The sequence below is a fragment of the Cryptomeria japonica genome, chromosome 3 (assembly GCF_030272615.1).
Source record: "Cryptomeria japonica chromosome 3, Sugi_1.0, whole genome shotgun sequence".
Taxonomy (NCBI): domain Eukaryota; kingdom Viridiplantae; phylum Streptophyta; class Pinopsida; order Cupressales; family Cupressaceae; genus Cryptomeria; species Cryptomeria japonica.
The window spans coordinates 477,648,353-477,662,709 of record NC_081407.1 but is presented as its reverse complement, the minus strand read 5'-3'; the positions used below and the strand labels follow the sequence as shown (position 1 = coordinate 477,662,709).

Below are 14,357 nucleotides of genomic sequence, written 5' to 3'. Positions count from 1 at the left end.
ATCAATCAAGTTTAAGTTTGGTATCTTTTCTCTCTATCGTTCCTAGTTCAATCAAGTTCGGGATCGGTATCGCTTTAATCAACTCTGTTCAGCTTCATCGCTTCAAATCAAGCTAAACACCTCGCTCTTCATCTAGTTCATGATCAATCAAGTTCAGAACTCGTATCTCCTAGACATCAACTATTCTTTGAACCAACGCGCTACTCGCACATTAATTCAAAGAGGGGAAAATCTAATACCCTAAAAATGGTCACCTAAACCATGGGCCCCTAATCTCAACAACATCACCAAGGTCCTAACCAAAGGAAATTAAATCAATCTTGAAAACACAATTTATTAATTCTTTAATCATAAAATATTACATGGCAAATCAATTACTCAATATTAATTTATTTATTTATTTAATTAAATCATTCCAAGAAAATCATTTTGATCAATTATCCTATTTAATTTATTAAATATCCTAGCATATTTAATTAATTAATTAATTTGCCATTAATCATAAAAAAAGGAATTGATTTATCACAAAAGAGGAATCAATATGCAAAGTAGGAGCTAAATTGAAAATAAAATAAAAGAATTGAATTGAGAGAAATCAAACTTGGGATATTATTTCTTTCTTCTAAATTGAGAACTTGAAATCAGAAAAGCAATTAAAGGAATTTAATCATTCTCAAAAATTAGAACTCAAAGCTTTTGAGAAAAAGAAGTTCAGTTGCATTGAAAAGACTCTTTTCTTGAATAAATCAAAGAATTGCATAGAATTACCTATTTTTATCTCAAGAGCATGGAATTAATTAAATTATATCTCTAATGCAAACTCAAACTTATAATCTGAATGCATTTCAATTAAACTATAATTGAAATTTATCTCAAGGTTAACTAAATCTAATTTCTCAATTATCTCAATTATCCTAAATTGTGTTTTTTCTTGATCTCTCTTGTGATTCTCTATAAATTCGGCCTTCACCTCTCATTCAAAACACCCTGGAGATTTATTATTATACACTTTTCGCTCTGGAGTCATTGAATATATTGTGCTTGCTTTTTCAGATTATTGCATCTTAGTTTAGCTTTTTGCATATTTAGTTTACTCATATTGCTTGAACCCATATTGCTTGAATCCATTATTGCTTAAACTCATATTGCTTGGATCTTTCATCCATCTTGCATCCATTTAGCTTAATATCATGCTCATATAGATTAAATCCTTCGTCTTGGTGTAGTCTAGTCACTGGTATTGCTTATACAAATCTGAGAGCAATCTTATACTCACATCTTTTAGAAGGCAATTAGTTGATTTGTTATGGTTTTATTATTCATGCTTATATCTGTCTAACCATACATGTAATGACTTAATTGAAGTGGTGTGTCTTGCAGCTTACAGACTTGTTCTACTTTTTCACACACACACTAGGTGCCCATTCAAAGCTAAGCAAAGTCATTAGTTGTGGTGTACAATAATACCAAGTGTTGGAGAGTGCAAAAGTTCCAAAGCCTAATGAGGCACAAACTACGTTCCTAGATGCTTTGTTGGATCCCAAAAATGTTGCTTCACAATCCTGGAACTTAGTTCCACCTTCAAGGCCAAGGATTCATCTTCAAAAAGGTAAAGCAAAGGTTTATCAACAAATTGATAAGGTTTGAAGGCCAATTGATGAGACTGGATAACCTCTTCTACACTTTAGACTCATCTTAAACCCAATAGGATAGGGTTTTCCACCAACTAAAATTCAACGTGATAGTAACAATCAACCACCTTGCCCAATGTATAGTTGACCCCTATATTTGTCACTAGGACAAACTAGCTACATAAAACCTCATATATAGCTTATGTAACACCTTGCTTGTGCACCTATAGACAACTTTAGTGTTTTAATATTCATGGATAATTTCTACAAAGTTTAAACATGCATGTAATTATTCTCTAATAATTTAGTTGATTGGTCTTGCTTAAGATTGTCCCTAGTTTGTAACAAAAAATCATGAACATGTGTATTATAAACTAAATATAATTTATACGCTAAAAAAATTGTATTCAAAAAGTGTGATTGGTCAAATATTCTCATACCAATGCCTATTTAATGGGCATAGAGTCACAATTTACCAAAATGAGCAACAAATAGGAAAAACAAGAAAATGACAAGCTCAGTATTTATATCCACCAGATATATAGAACATCAATTACAAAGCATACTTAACTGTTAGAATATTTAATCTTTACTTGGCTTAGGTTTATTTGTATTTAGTTTAGGATATTCCTTTGGAGTCCCTACATGTAATCTGTCCTCTAGTACATGTGTGAGGACAAGTGATTTCTTTTATTTTCTTTTATTAAGAAATATTAGATTTCCTCCTTAAGAGGATGTGGACACATGACACACATTTTATGAATGGTAGCATTCATAGATTTGGGAGTTACTTTGTAACTCCTCTCCTCATCTCTATTTAAGAGATGTCTCCTCTTTCATTTCTTCTTAATGACATTATTGTAAAGAGCTTCTTGCTCTCTCTTTCTCTCTCATTTTAGGCATTGCCTCATTCATAATAACACAAGGGGTTTTTCTTTGCTTTTCCCCTTTCAAAAGTTGTTGTGCCTCCTTCACATTTGGGTGATTGCTCCAAGGTTTCTGCATTTCTCTTGGTAACATTTACTTCATCAATAAACTTACTTGGATTTTGTTTTTCTTTCCTTGCTCTTGTATTTCCTTTCATGGTATCAGAGTAGGTTCTAATCCTTGTTTCAAGTTGAGATTGATGAACGTTACCATTTTGTGGAGCTCACCTTTCTTGGAGGTACTTATTTTGAGAGAAGAGAAAAGCTTGTTCTTTAATGTTTTGTTGTGCAGGTTTTTATTTAAGTTTAAATTTTATTTTTTCAAAACTTGTTAAATGCAAGATTAATCCATTTTGATTCTAGTTTAAATTTTATTTTTTAGTTTTGGAAGTCTTACCGCCAAAGATTTTTTTTCTTTTAGTTTGAGTTTTGGTTTTGGAAGGCTTGCCGCCAAGACATTCTCTGTTTATTTGCAGGTTCTAACATTTTATTTTACAATACTTGTTTCAAATTTTTATTAAATTTTAAATCTTTCTGTTTTGTGTAGATTTTAACATTTTATTTCACTTGTAGATTATTATTGATTTTTTTTTCTAACAATTTTTGTTTGCAGATTCAAGAACTATTTTAGTTTCTCTTTGCTCTAATCATTTTATTTTTCAATATTGTTTCAATCCTTTATTAAATTTTAAATCAAAATGAAACTTATTTCTGATTCAATATTGTTTAAATAATTTTGCCTCTATAATATGTAACGTATCTGCACTCTTGGATTCTGCCTCTATAATATGTAACATCTCTGCAAAGTTTTCTTCTACCTCTGTAATTTTAATTTGTAACACCTCTGCAAAGTTTTCTTAGTATAAAATATTTTTCATAGATATGTAAGTTTTAATAATAAGACAAGTTTTTAATTTTGCAAGATTTGAAGCTTTAAATGAGATAATCTAAAAAGTTTCTTTAATTTTATCTATTCAAAGTTTCTCATATAAAATCTTTTTAAAGCTTTTAAATAAAGCTTTATTGAAACTTTTCTAAATAACATTTTCTTATAGATATTAAGAATATTTAATAAAATTAAAACTTATTTTTTTTAATAAAAAGTTAGTTTTTTTATAAAGTTTTTTTTTTTAAATTATTCTTTTCTTATACATACATATCTTAAAAGGTTATAATTTTTTAGTAATAAAGCTTTTAATATATATGTAATTTTTAAATAATTTTTTTTAATATAACTTGTTTTCCATTTTATTAAAGGTCTAAAGTTTTTAAGATAAAGTTTATTTAATTACATTTAAAGTTTTTTTTAATTTAAATTTATTATTAAAAGAATTGAAAATAAAGTTTTTTTTTAATAAAAAGTTTTTAACTTTTTTTTTAACTTTATTTTATAGTAAATTATTATTCAATTTAAAAAAGGGGGTTATTTTTTCTAATCTTTTATTTTGCAACTATGTCTACATTAATTCAGGAAATTAAATTAAATAGTTCTAATTATCATTCATGGAAAATGCATATTTCTTTTATTTTTTCATTTCAAGCACATTTTGGATGTTGCTACTGATAAAACCTTTGAACCTGCTTCAACTACTCCTCAAGCCGACCAAGATAGGTGGAAGGCTCAAAATGAGGAGGCACTTGGTTTAATTGGTATTTCGATGGTTCATAAATTGTATGTTCTTATTGGAAATTGTACAAAAGCATATGAATCATGGGAAATTTTTAAAACAACTTATGATAGTTCAAATGAATCCTGAAAAATTCAGCTTCAAGATCAACTCGAAGATCTCAGGTATACAGATTTTAAAACCATGGATGAATTCTTATTAAAGTTTGATCATTACTGGTGAATTAACTGATTTAGGAGTTACTCTAGCTGATATACGTTTAATTCATCTTATTCTTAAAAAAGTCTTCCTCGTCAATTTCAGCAATTTATTACTAATATTCATGCTCGGCTTGCTAGTCCTAGTTTAGCTACTCAATTAACTTATGATATTTTTCATAATATATTATGTCAAGAGGAAGCTAAATTAATTCAATTTGGTACTCTTAAAAGTACTGAACATGCTTTTATGTCTAAAAATCAAAATCATAATAATCATTTTAAATCCAATAATAATAATAATCATAATAATCATTATTTTAATGATAAATTTCATTCCAAATTCTATAATAACAACTCTAATAATAATCAAAAGAATAATTATTCTAAGAGGCCCCATTGTATGTATTGTGGTAAGGATGGTCATGTGACTAATAATTGTTTTAAGAAGCAAAATGGTAAAAAGCCCATGAACCAAAATAATCAAAATAATCAACAACATAAACCTCATTATAAGAAAGGTAATAATAATGGCAATTCATCTCATCATGCATTTACATGTACTTATAAGTGGATTATTGATTCAAGTGCATCTCAGCATGTTACTTCTCATAAAGAATGTTCTGAATCTTTGCATCCTGATACTTCCAATATTCCTGTCCAATTAGCTAATAATCATAGTTGCAAAGTTGAAGGTATTGGTGATGTGAATGTTCCTAATGGGAAATTACATGATGTTCTTTATGTTCCTGAATTAAAATCAGATTTGCTTTCAATTCCTAAACTTTGTCAAGATTATACGATTAACTTTTATAGGGGCATGTGTTATATCATTGATTCAAAAACTAATCATGTTATTGCTACTGCTAAAATGGATACTAATAACTTATTCGAGTTCTATGAATTTGCTCCTACAAAGTATTCTTTGCTTACTATTATTGATTTTACTATATGGCATGAAAGACTTGGCCATCTCAATTTTGATTATATTTCATTGATGCAAAAAGAAAATATGGTTGATGGATTGCCTACTATTGTTCATTCTCAAATTGTTTGTAATGGTTGCATGAGTGGTAAGATGCATAGGGAACCCTTTCTTTATGGTAAATCTTGGAGGGCATATACTAAATTGCATCTAGTTCATAGTGATCTCTTGGGTCCCATGGAGAATCCCTCCTTCCAAGGTTTAAGGTACGCTCTTACCTTTGTTGATGATTTTTCAAGGAGAACATGGATATATTTCCTTCATAGTAAGGATCAAGTGCTTGATGTGTTTACTGAATTTCATATGTTTGTAGAAAGGCAATCTAGTTCTAAAATTAAGGTTCTTTGTACTGACAATGGAAGAGAATATGTCAATAATCCATTTAATGCTTATTTAAAATATTTTGGAATTAAACATGGGCTTACAATTCCTTATACACCACAACAAAATGGTTTGGCAAAACGAAAGCATAGGACCATTGTGGAAATGGCAAGATGTTTATTGCATGCAAAATATATGGATTACAAGTTTTGGGCTGAAGCTATGGCTTATGCAACTTTTTTAATTAATAGAACACCTACCAAAGCCTTAAAGGATAAAACTCCTAAAGAAGTTTGGTCTAGTAGAAAGCCCAATTTGCAGAATTTAAGAATTTTTGGTTCCACAGCTTATGTTCACAAACCTAAGGAGAAAAGACAAAATTAGATGCTAAATCTTCTCCTTTTATTTTTGTTGGTTATGATGAAAATACTAAAGGTTATGGAGTTTACAATCCTATTACTAACAAGGTAAAAGTTGCAAGAGATGTTTGTCTTGCAGAAAAAAGGCATTCATGATTGTTCTAAAGTGGAGGATGATGAACTTTCTCAAAGAAAAGTTGTTCTTGTGGAGAACCAACCTCCTTCTCTTAACCCTACTCCTAATGCATCTCTTTCTATTCCTTCTAGTGATAGTGATGATGATACTAATAACTCTACTCCTCATGACTCTTCTTCTAGTGATGAATCCATTACTTCTAAAAGAAGACCTAAATGGTTTATTCTTTAATTCAAGATAGTGATGAATACTTAGCTAGAATGGATAGACTTCAAGCTAGAAGAGTTAATTATTGTAATTATGCTTTAATGTCTACTATTATGAATTCTAATGATCCGAAAACATTTGATCAAGCTAAAAATCAACCACATTGGCAAAAAGCAATGAAGGAAGAATATGATACTTTAATTTCTTGTTTCGTGTAAGTGGTTGTATAAAACTAAATTGAATGCAAATAATGAAGTTACTAAGTTTAAAGCTAGATTAGTTGCTAGAGGTTTTTCTCAAATTGAAGGCTTAGATTATAGTGAAACTTTTGCTCCCGTTGCTAAAATGTCTACTTTAAAACTTGTTCTTGTTTTACCTTCTATAATGAATTGGCCTATTCACCACATGGATGTTAAAAGTGCGTTTCTTAATGGTGATTTACATGAGGAAATTTATATGTCTCAACCTTCTGATTTTGTTAAGGAAGGTAATGAACATTTAGTTTGCAAGTTAAAGAAATCAATGAACCAATCTCCTAGGGAATGGTATTCTAAGATAAATGCATTCTTTCTTTCTCAAGGTTTCATTAAAAGTAAAAATGATCCAAATTTGTATATTAAACATAGTGAAGATAACATTGTGATTATTATTTTATATGTAAATGATTTAATTCTAACTTCAAGTTCCAATAATTTGATTTCTAAAATTAAGTTTCAACTCAATCAAAAATTTCAAATGATTGATTTAGGACTTTTACATTATTTTTTGGGAATGCAAATTTGGCAAACAAGTAATGGTATTTTTCTATCTCAAAGTAAATATGCTCAAGATATTTTAGATGAGTTTACAATGATTGATGCTAGCCATGTTTCAATTCCTATTCAATTAGGCACTAAGTTAATGCTTGATATGCAAACTCCACTTGTTGATCCAACTTTGTATAGACAGTTAGTTGGAAGTTTGAATTATTTAACTCTTACTAGACCAGATATTACTTATAGTGTTGGTTTGGTTTCAAGATTCATGTCTAAACCTCAACAAACACACTTTAAAGTTTCTAAGAGAATTTAAAGATATATTAAAGGAACTATTAATGTAGGTTTGTTTTATGATGCAAATTCTGATTTTACTTTAAAAGGTTTTACTGATTCCGATCTAGGTGGAGATCATAATGTTGGTGTTAATTTTATCAGATTTGAGAATGTTAAGGGTTATTTTATTTATCAAAGTACTTATTTTATCATATATTGATTTGATCTCTTTTGAATATAAGCAAGTAAGAAACACCAATCAAAAATTATGATTTGTATTTCAATGAATATGTAACAGCAATGTTCGGTTTTCTTTGTGCAGGTCGACTGGTTTAATATTTTTGATTTATATGTTGTCCCTTAATCGTAGCTATACACCATATATACAATGGTGTGGAGGCATGCCTACGTAGAGGCATGCCTCTATGTGGAATAGCATCCACATAGAGACATGTCTCTACGGACCCGTGAGGGTTAGACCGATAAACATTAAAGACAATATGCTAAGATGCAAGATGGTATAATTAACCAATTAGACTTTAAGTCAACTAATGTTTGTCAAGCGATTAAATGTAACAAGTCGATTATATCGACTATTGGTTTTAATAAACATATTTAATAATCAGTTTTTACTGTATTACAAAAATGTATGTATATATTATATATACATATATATCAATAATGTAAATCACAAACATTATTGTATATATAGATATATAGATACATATATACATTTGTAATATATATTAATATATGAGTATTAAATCCAATCATCAATTACAAATATGTCGGTGACAATGCATATAAGCTAATTTAACATAACTTGCAAGGATAAGCAACTATCAAATGCTTAAGGCCAATTGGCCACTTAAGCATTTGATTTCGACGATCAGAATTATCTGACTAAAGCTACACAACATTAACACTCCCTCTTAGCTAGGGAGGATTAATTATATCCCAAACAAATGGCATCACCTTCTCGTGATATCAAAGAATCATGAAATAACGACAAATATCACATCTCATGATATTTTGTCATGGTTCTCAAAGAGTATCCAAGATCCATGATATGTGCACTAGTATCAAGTCACATGATACCTATCATGGGGATATAAATCATGGCCTATCCATGAATATTACATCTCATAATATTCACCATGATCGTCTCAATCATTATGATTTCTCAAGATATCAATCATAATGCCTGTGCAGATGCAAACTATCATGACAAAGTTGCAGATATCAAGTCTCATGATATCTATTCATGATAGTGAGGTTAGACTATTGTGAAGTCGTCGCTCTACAGTATTAACCAAAATAAGTGAAACTTTGAAAAATCGTCATCTTTCAAAGTCACACAAAGATTAAATAATCATATAGTTTCACGCATGACAAATAAGAAATAGTACAATAGATCAAAAATTACATTCTCAATTTAACTTACATTTTCAACCATGCCAAGTTTCTTACGAAAGTACTCAACCTTTTCTTTTGACCCGGAATATAAATCTTGTAAGCTTTGGAGGTTTCACTATAACCTACAAAAATGTCTTTTCTCCCCGAGGGATCTAGCTTGGTCCTCTTTTCTTTTGTATATGAATATATACAGGACAACCAAAGATTCTTAGATGGCTTATTTCAGGCTTAACTCCAGAGAAGGCTTCTTCTGGGGTTTTATTATCTAGGAGAGAGTGAGGGCTCTTGTTTTAAATGTATACACCAGTGCTAGATGCTTCTACCCAAAAGGTGTTTAAATTTTGGTCATACATCATGGCTCTAGCAGCTTCTACAATAGACCTATTTTTCCTTTCTGCTAACCCATTTTGTTGGGGGTTGTGGGGAACAGTGTACTCCCTCTTAATCCCAGCATTTTTACAAAAAATCTTAAATATTTCTGAAGTGTATTCCCCCCCATTGTCTGTCCTTCAGATTTTTATTTTCTTACAAGATAGATTTTCTACTAGGGCTTTGAATTCCTTAAATCTCGTAAGGATTTCTTTTGACCCTTTACATTGTAGGAAATAGATCCATGTCTTCCTAGAATAGTTATCAACAAAAATTATGTAATATAACAAACCTCCTAAGGAGGTTACAGACATTGGTCCACATAAATCAGAATGAAAAATTTCTAATATATTTGTAGTTTTGCTAGTGCTAGAGTGAAACATACCTTTTGTCTTCTTTCCAAGAGCACATCCTTTGAACATACCTTCATGATTTTGTTTTAATTTGGGTAGACCAATCACCAACTTTTCAATTATGGGAAGAGCTCAGAAATATAGATGCCCTAACCTCTTGTGCCAGATTTCATTTGAGTCTCGTGATTCATGTAACAAAGCTTGAGAGAGAGACGTGCATAGTTTATAAAGGCATCTGTTCCTTACTCTAATTGTGTAGGCTTTCTTTATGGTTGAATTCTTTGTCTAAGCCAAGACTTTTACTTCCATGAAGGGGACTCTATAACCCTTGTCTTCAAGTGCTGAAATGGAGACTAGATTTCTTTTTATCCCTGGTACATATAGTACTCTTGAGAGTTGATGAGAAATCCTTGATTTCATATTTATGGTGCAAGTCCCAATCCCTTTCACAGGGTAGCTTGAATCATCCCCAATGGTTACTTCTTCATTTGAATATTCTTTTAAGTCATCAAGATGTTTTTTGAATCCAGTAATATGCATGGATGCTCCACTGTCAATTACCCAAGTATTAAGATTTGTTGAGACTTGACTTGAAAGAGCAGAGTAGAATACAAGCTTTTCTGATTTTCCAACTTCTGCAATGGAGACTTGAATCTTTAATCTGTCTGGAAACTTAATGGCATAGTGTTTGTTAGCACATATTTTTATAAAATACTTTGTGCTATATATAGATGCCCTTTTTCTTATCATTCGAGCATTTACTGCGGGTATTGTATATGCAGGAGCATACTGAATAAAATGGAGTTGTCCAAAGATTAACCGGCATCACCAAGAGCCTCAAACCTACGCATATAGAACGGTGGAAAAGGCTTTGGAAACTTTCAAGTGTGTTGCGCTAACAGAGGGAAAGCCTTTATCCCATATTGTTTGTGGGATAAGCTCGTTTAACGTTTAAGTCCAAAACGGCCCGTATGATAACTATCGAAAGACAAAAGACTTTTGGCATGAAGAAGGCTGAAGCCGGTGGACCCCATGCGTGCGTGTATCCCAAGGAAACCAAAGTTTTACAATAGACTGGTGAGGATGGAGGCTAAATCTTGAGCAAGTTTGACTTATCGGACGATGATCATGGAGGATCTGACCATCGTCGCTATGTCGCAAGATAGAGATGCACGTTGGTTTAAACCCGTGACTTGGCGACTAAGCACGTGCGAAAAAAGGGAGGTTTATGAGCACGCAAGTTCGAAGTGGATCAATGGTCATCACTATACCGCAAGATGGTGTTGCACGACCTATATCCCCCACGACATAGAGACTGCCAAGGTGACAGATGAGGTGTCATCTTGGTAAATCTACAAGCGAATCAGGATGTGCCATGTGGTGGAGCACAAAAGAAGAACCCAGGTCTAGTAGCAGATGAAATGGCAAGATACATGGTGTCCAATGGCACTCGAGGTGGATCCGCGGGTGAACCAAAAAGTGATACGCAGCACGGACAGACAAAGAAAAGAGAGAGCCGCTCAGGCAGGGTTAAAGGGCGAGCAGATAAGGACGATCAGACGATCAAATGAATTGATCCAATGGTGGTCGCTATACCGCGATCGGAAGGTGCTCGATGTGTATTCATCGTGACTTGGCGACTAATAGCTAGCAGCAAGTAACAGACTAAGGCAGTTTAAGGAAAATGGTTGAAGTGAAACAGTCTAGCGGTGCAGAGCTTATCGAACAAACTTAGGCTGCGATGGATCTCAAAACAGACTCATCGAAAGCAACAGTTTCATCGACATGAGGTTCATCAAACAAATCAGATGTGGTCCCATCGAAAACAAAAGGTATCGATGAAATTGAAGAATCGATAAGACTTGTGAATAGCTTGCCGATAAGGAAGTTTGGTCGAAAAGATAAACGGTGACCCTCGAACGAACCAGAAGAAGATACATGGCACGATGGATGCGCAACAAAGGGGAAAATTCCTAAAAATAATAAAAGGCAAGTATATTTTCTGCTTTACATTATCTGAAAGTGCATTAAAGATAAAAGTTACTTATATTTGAATGAATGCCTTGAAAATATATTTTAGGGTAAGGTATTATTTTATATGGATGGATGCTATGTTTTCAAAATATTGAAGGGAAATACTTTGGTTTTATTGGACTATTTTAAACAAGTATTTATACAAAGATGATTGACTTTTCAAAATCTAAGGTGGAGTATATTTAATTTTCAAATCAAGGAATTTTATTGGCTCATTTTGTGTGCAGAAAATAATGAGAATATAATGAATACTTGCCGAGGAATTTTATCAAGGCAAAGAATAGAAGACACATTATTAAAGCATCATTTAGTATTTTAAGGGTTTTCATTTGTAATTTTTTATTAAACCAAAGGGTGTGTCCTTTGGAGGGAAACTGTCTGTAACTCCCGTTTGTATGAAAGGGTGTGTCCTTTCATATATGCCTTTTTATTCACACCCTTTCATACAAACGGGAGTTACAGATAGTTTCCCTCCAAAGGACACACCCTTTGGTTTAATATACAAGGTTCGTTGTTTCTTTTTCCAAATATTATGTACACTTTTGTGTTGATGAGTTATCTTTATCCTCTTGATAAATCTATTTATAGATTTGCTATGATGTGAATCAAATGTCGTTGCATTAAGTGAAAGATTGAGTTCGTACTATTTGTGTAACGCATACTAAACCTTCATAGTTGATGAGAAATTGTCCATTGAGTTGATAAGATATTTTGTCCACGGAGTGTCATATATATCCCCGGATATAGGCACTGGTCTGTTATTGATCTTTTAAGGTTTTGCTTTGTATGCATTCAAGGTTCTTGATAGAGAGACGTTCTTCCCAAATCCTATATGAACTGATCTATGCAGCTTTTATTTAAGTCCTCAAAGCAATCTCATTTTCAATATACATTCATAATCATTTATTTTTAAAGCATTCAGTTAAAGCACATAATAAAGCATAGTTGCAGAACAATAATTCGCCAGTTGTGTAAACTTGCTATAAAGTTTAAATCTACTATAAAAAATCTCTTGTGTGCTTCAGAGGAAGAGGCACACCCACCTTTGTTCAGTGGAGCCTAAAGTGTAGAGGGATTTGGTCTTCGACCATCCTTGTTCGTTGGCCAAGGCTGATTGGACTACTTGAGGATTTTGCAAGTCTTTTGGTTTTCCAATCTGTGGTTTTGGGCACCAACAGATTGGCGACTCTACTGGGGAGTTGTCACATGAAGTTTTCAGAATCTTTGGTAGTTTGTTTCAGACTCTACTGGAGGAGAGATCCCACAAGATCAGTTAAGTTGGTAATATTTCATCCTAGGAGGTGGAGACTCTAGATTTTAATACATGAATAATAATTGGTATGTTGAGAAAATAAGAGAAACCCCTAGGAATTTGTCTATAAGATTTATGCAGGGGAGGAGGTCTCTGCACAAGGGACAAGAAGATTTTGTTCAGTCGAGTCCCAAGAAAACGAACAAAGAGAAGAAATCAAACATGGCATTTGAAGGATATAAGAGATTTCCTAGTAGGGAGGAAGATTCTTCATCTGTTGGCAAATCTGAAAAATAGGGAGGAAAATCCTTTCTATAAAATAAGTACAAAAGATAATAGACATAGTCATGATGACATCTTGACTAAGGAGGACAAGCAACTAGATGAAATCATACTTAAAATGGCCTATTCAAATGGAGGTGAATCCAATATGGCGAAAGCTCTTAAGAGACAACTAGATTGGGTGTTACAAAAACTAGGAATAAACAGAGATACAATTCAAAGCCCTAGGCCAGAAAAAATTGAAGACAAAAGTAAAGGTGAAGGAAATAGGCCAGAAATTCCTAAATATAGTCCCCCTCATATGAGAAGAATAGAACAGCCTTTTGAAACTTATGATAACCCGTTATTAAATAGAACTAGAAGATGGAGGGATGTACATAGGGATCAAAGTGAAGAAAGGCATGAGGATGGAAAAGGAACGGAAATGGGGGAAATGATGGGAACTGGAATAATAGAAATAGGGGTAACCATATAGGAGGTAATGGGTATGGCAGCAGTCAAAATAATGGACATAATAGAGGTAACAATGGTAACTATGGAAATGGTAGTGGTGGAGATAGGAACAACAATAATGGGAATGGAGGTAATAATGAAAACAATGGCAATAATAATGGTGGTGGAAACAGTGGGAACATTGGTAACTATGGAAACAATGGTGGATTCAATAGAGGAAGTATGAACAATCAAGGCAACCATCATGTCTTTGCAAAAAGTGGAGAAAAATCATATTACTTGCAGGATACTGATGGAGAAGTGCTGGAATTTCCAATTCATGCACAATATCTCAAACATTTCTTCTCTTGATGATCAGGGAGTATTTCTTGTATTATAATAATATATTTTTTCTCTTATTTTCTGTTATATGTTTTCAATTTTTATTTTGGTTTGCTTTCCAGAGATAACTAGGATCTTGCTATGTCCTTAAAGAGAACATACATCCCAGAAAGAACCACAGTTAGAACATATTTTTACAAAATACTTTGTGCTATATATAGATGCCCTTTTTCTTATCATTCAAGCATTTACTATAGGTGTTTTATATGCAGGAGCATACTGAATAAAATGGAGTTGTCCAAAGATTAACTGGCATCGCCAAGACCCCCAAACTTGTGCATATAAAACGGTGGAAAAGGCTTTGGAAACTTTCAAGTGTGTTGCGCTAGCAGAGGGAAAGCCTTTATCCCACATTGTTTGTGGGATAAGCTTGTTTAACGTTTCATTCCAAAAAGG

General features: G+C 32.4%; 1 protein-coding gene across 1 annotated transcript in view; it reads left to right on the top strand.

Annotated features, from left to right (window-relative positions):
• LOC131045822 (uncharacterized) overlaps positions 1 to 13,931 on the top strand; it is a 105,131-nt gene extending 91,200 nt beyond the window's left edge. Inside the window, exon 4 of the mRNA XM_057979482.2 lies at positions 13,603 to 13,931. Within this exon, the coding sequence (XP_057835465.2) occupies positions 13,603 to 13,931 (329 nt within the window). The remainder of the gene's footprint in view (positions 1 to 13,602) is intronic.
• Positions 13,932 to 14,357: the final 426 nt, after the last annotated feature.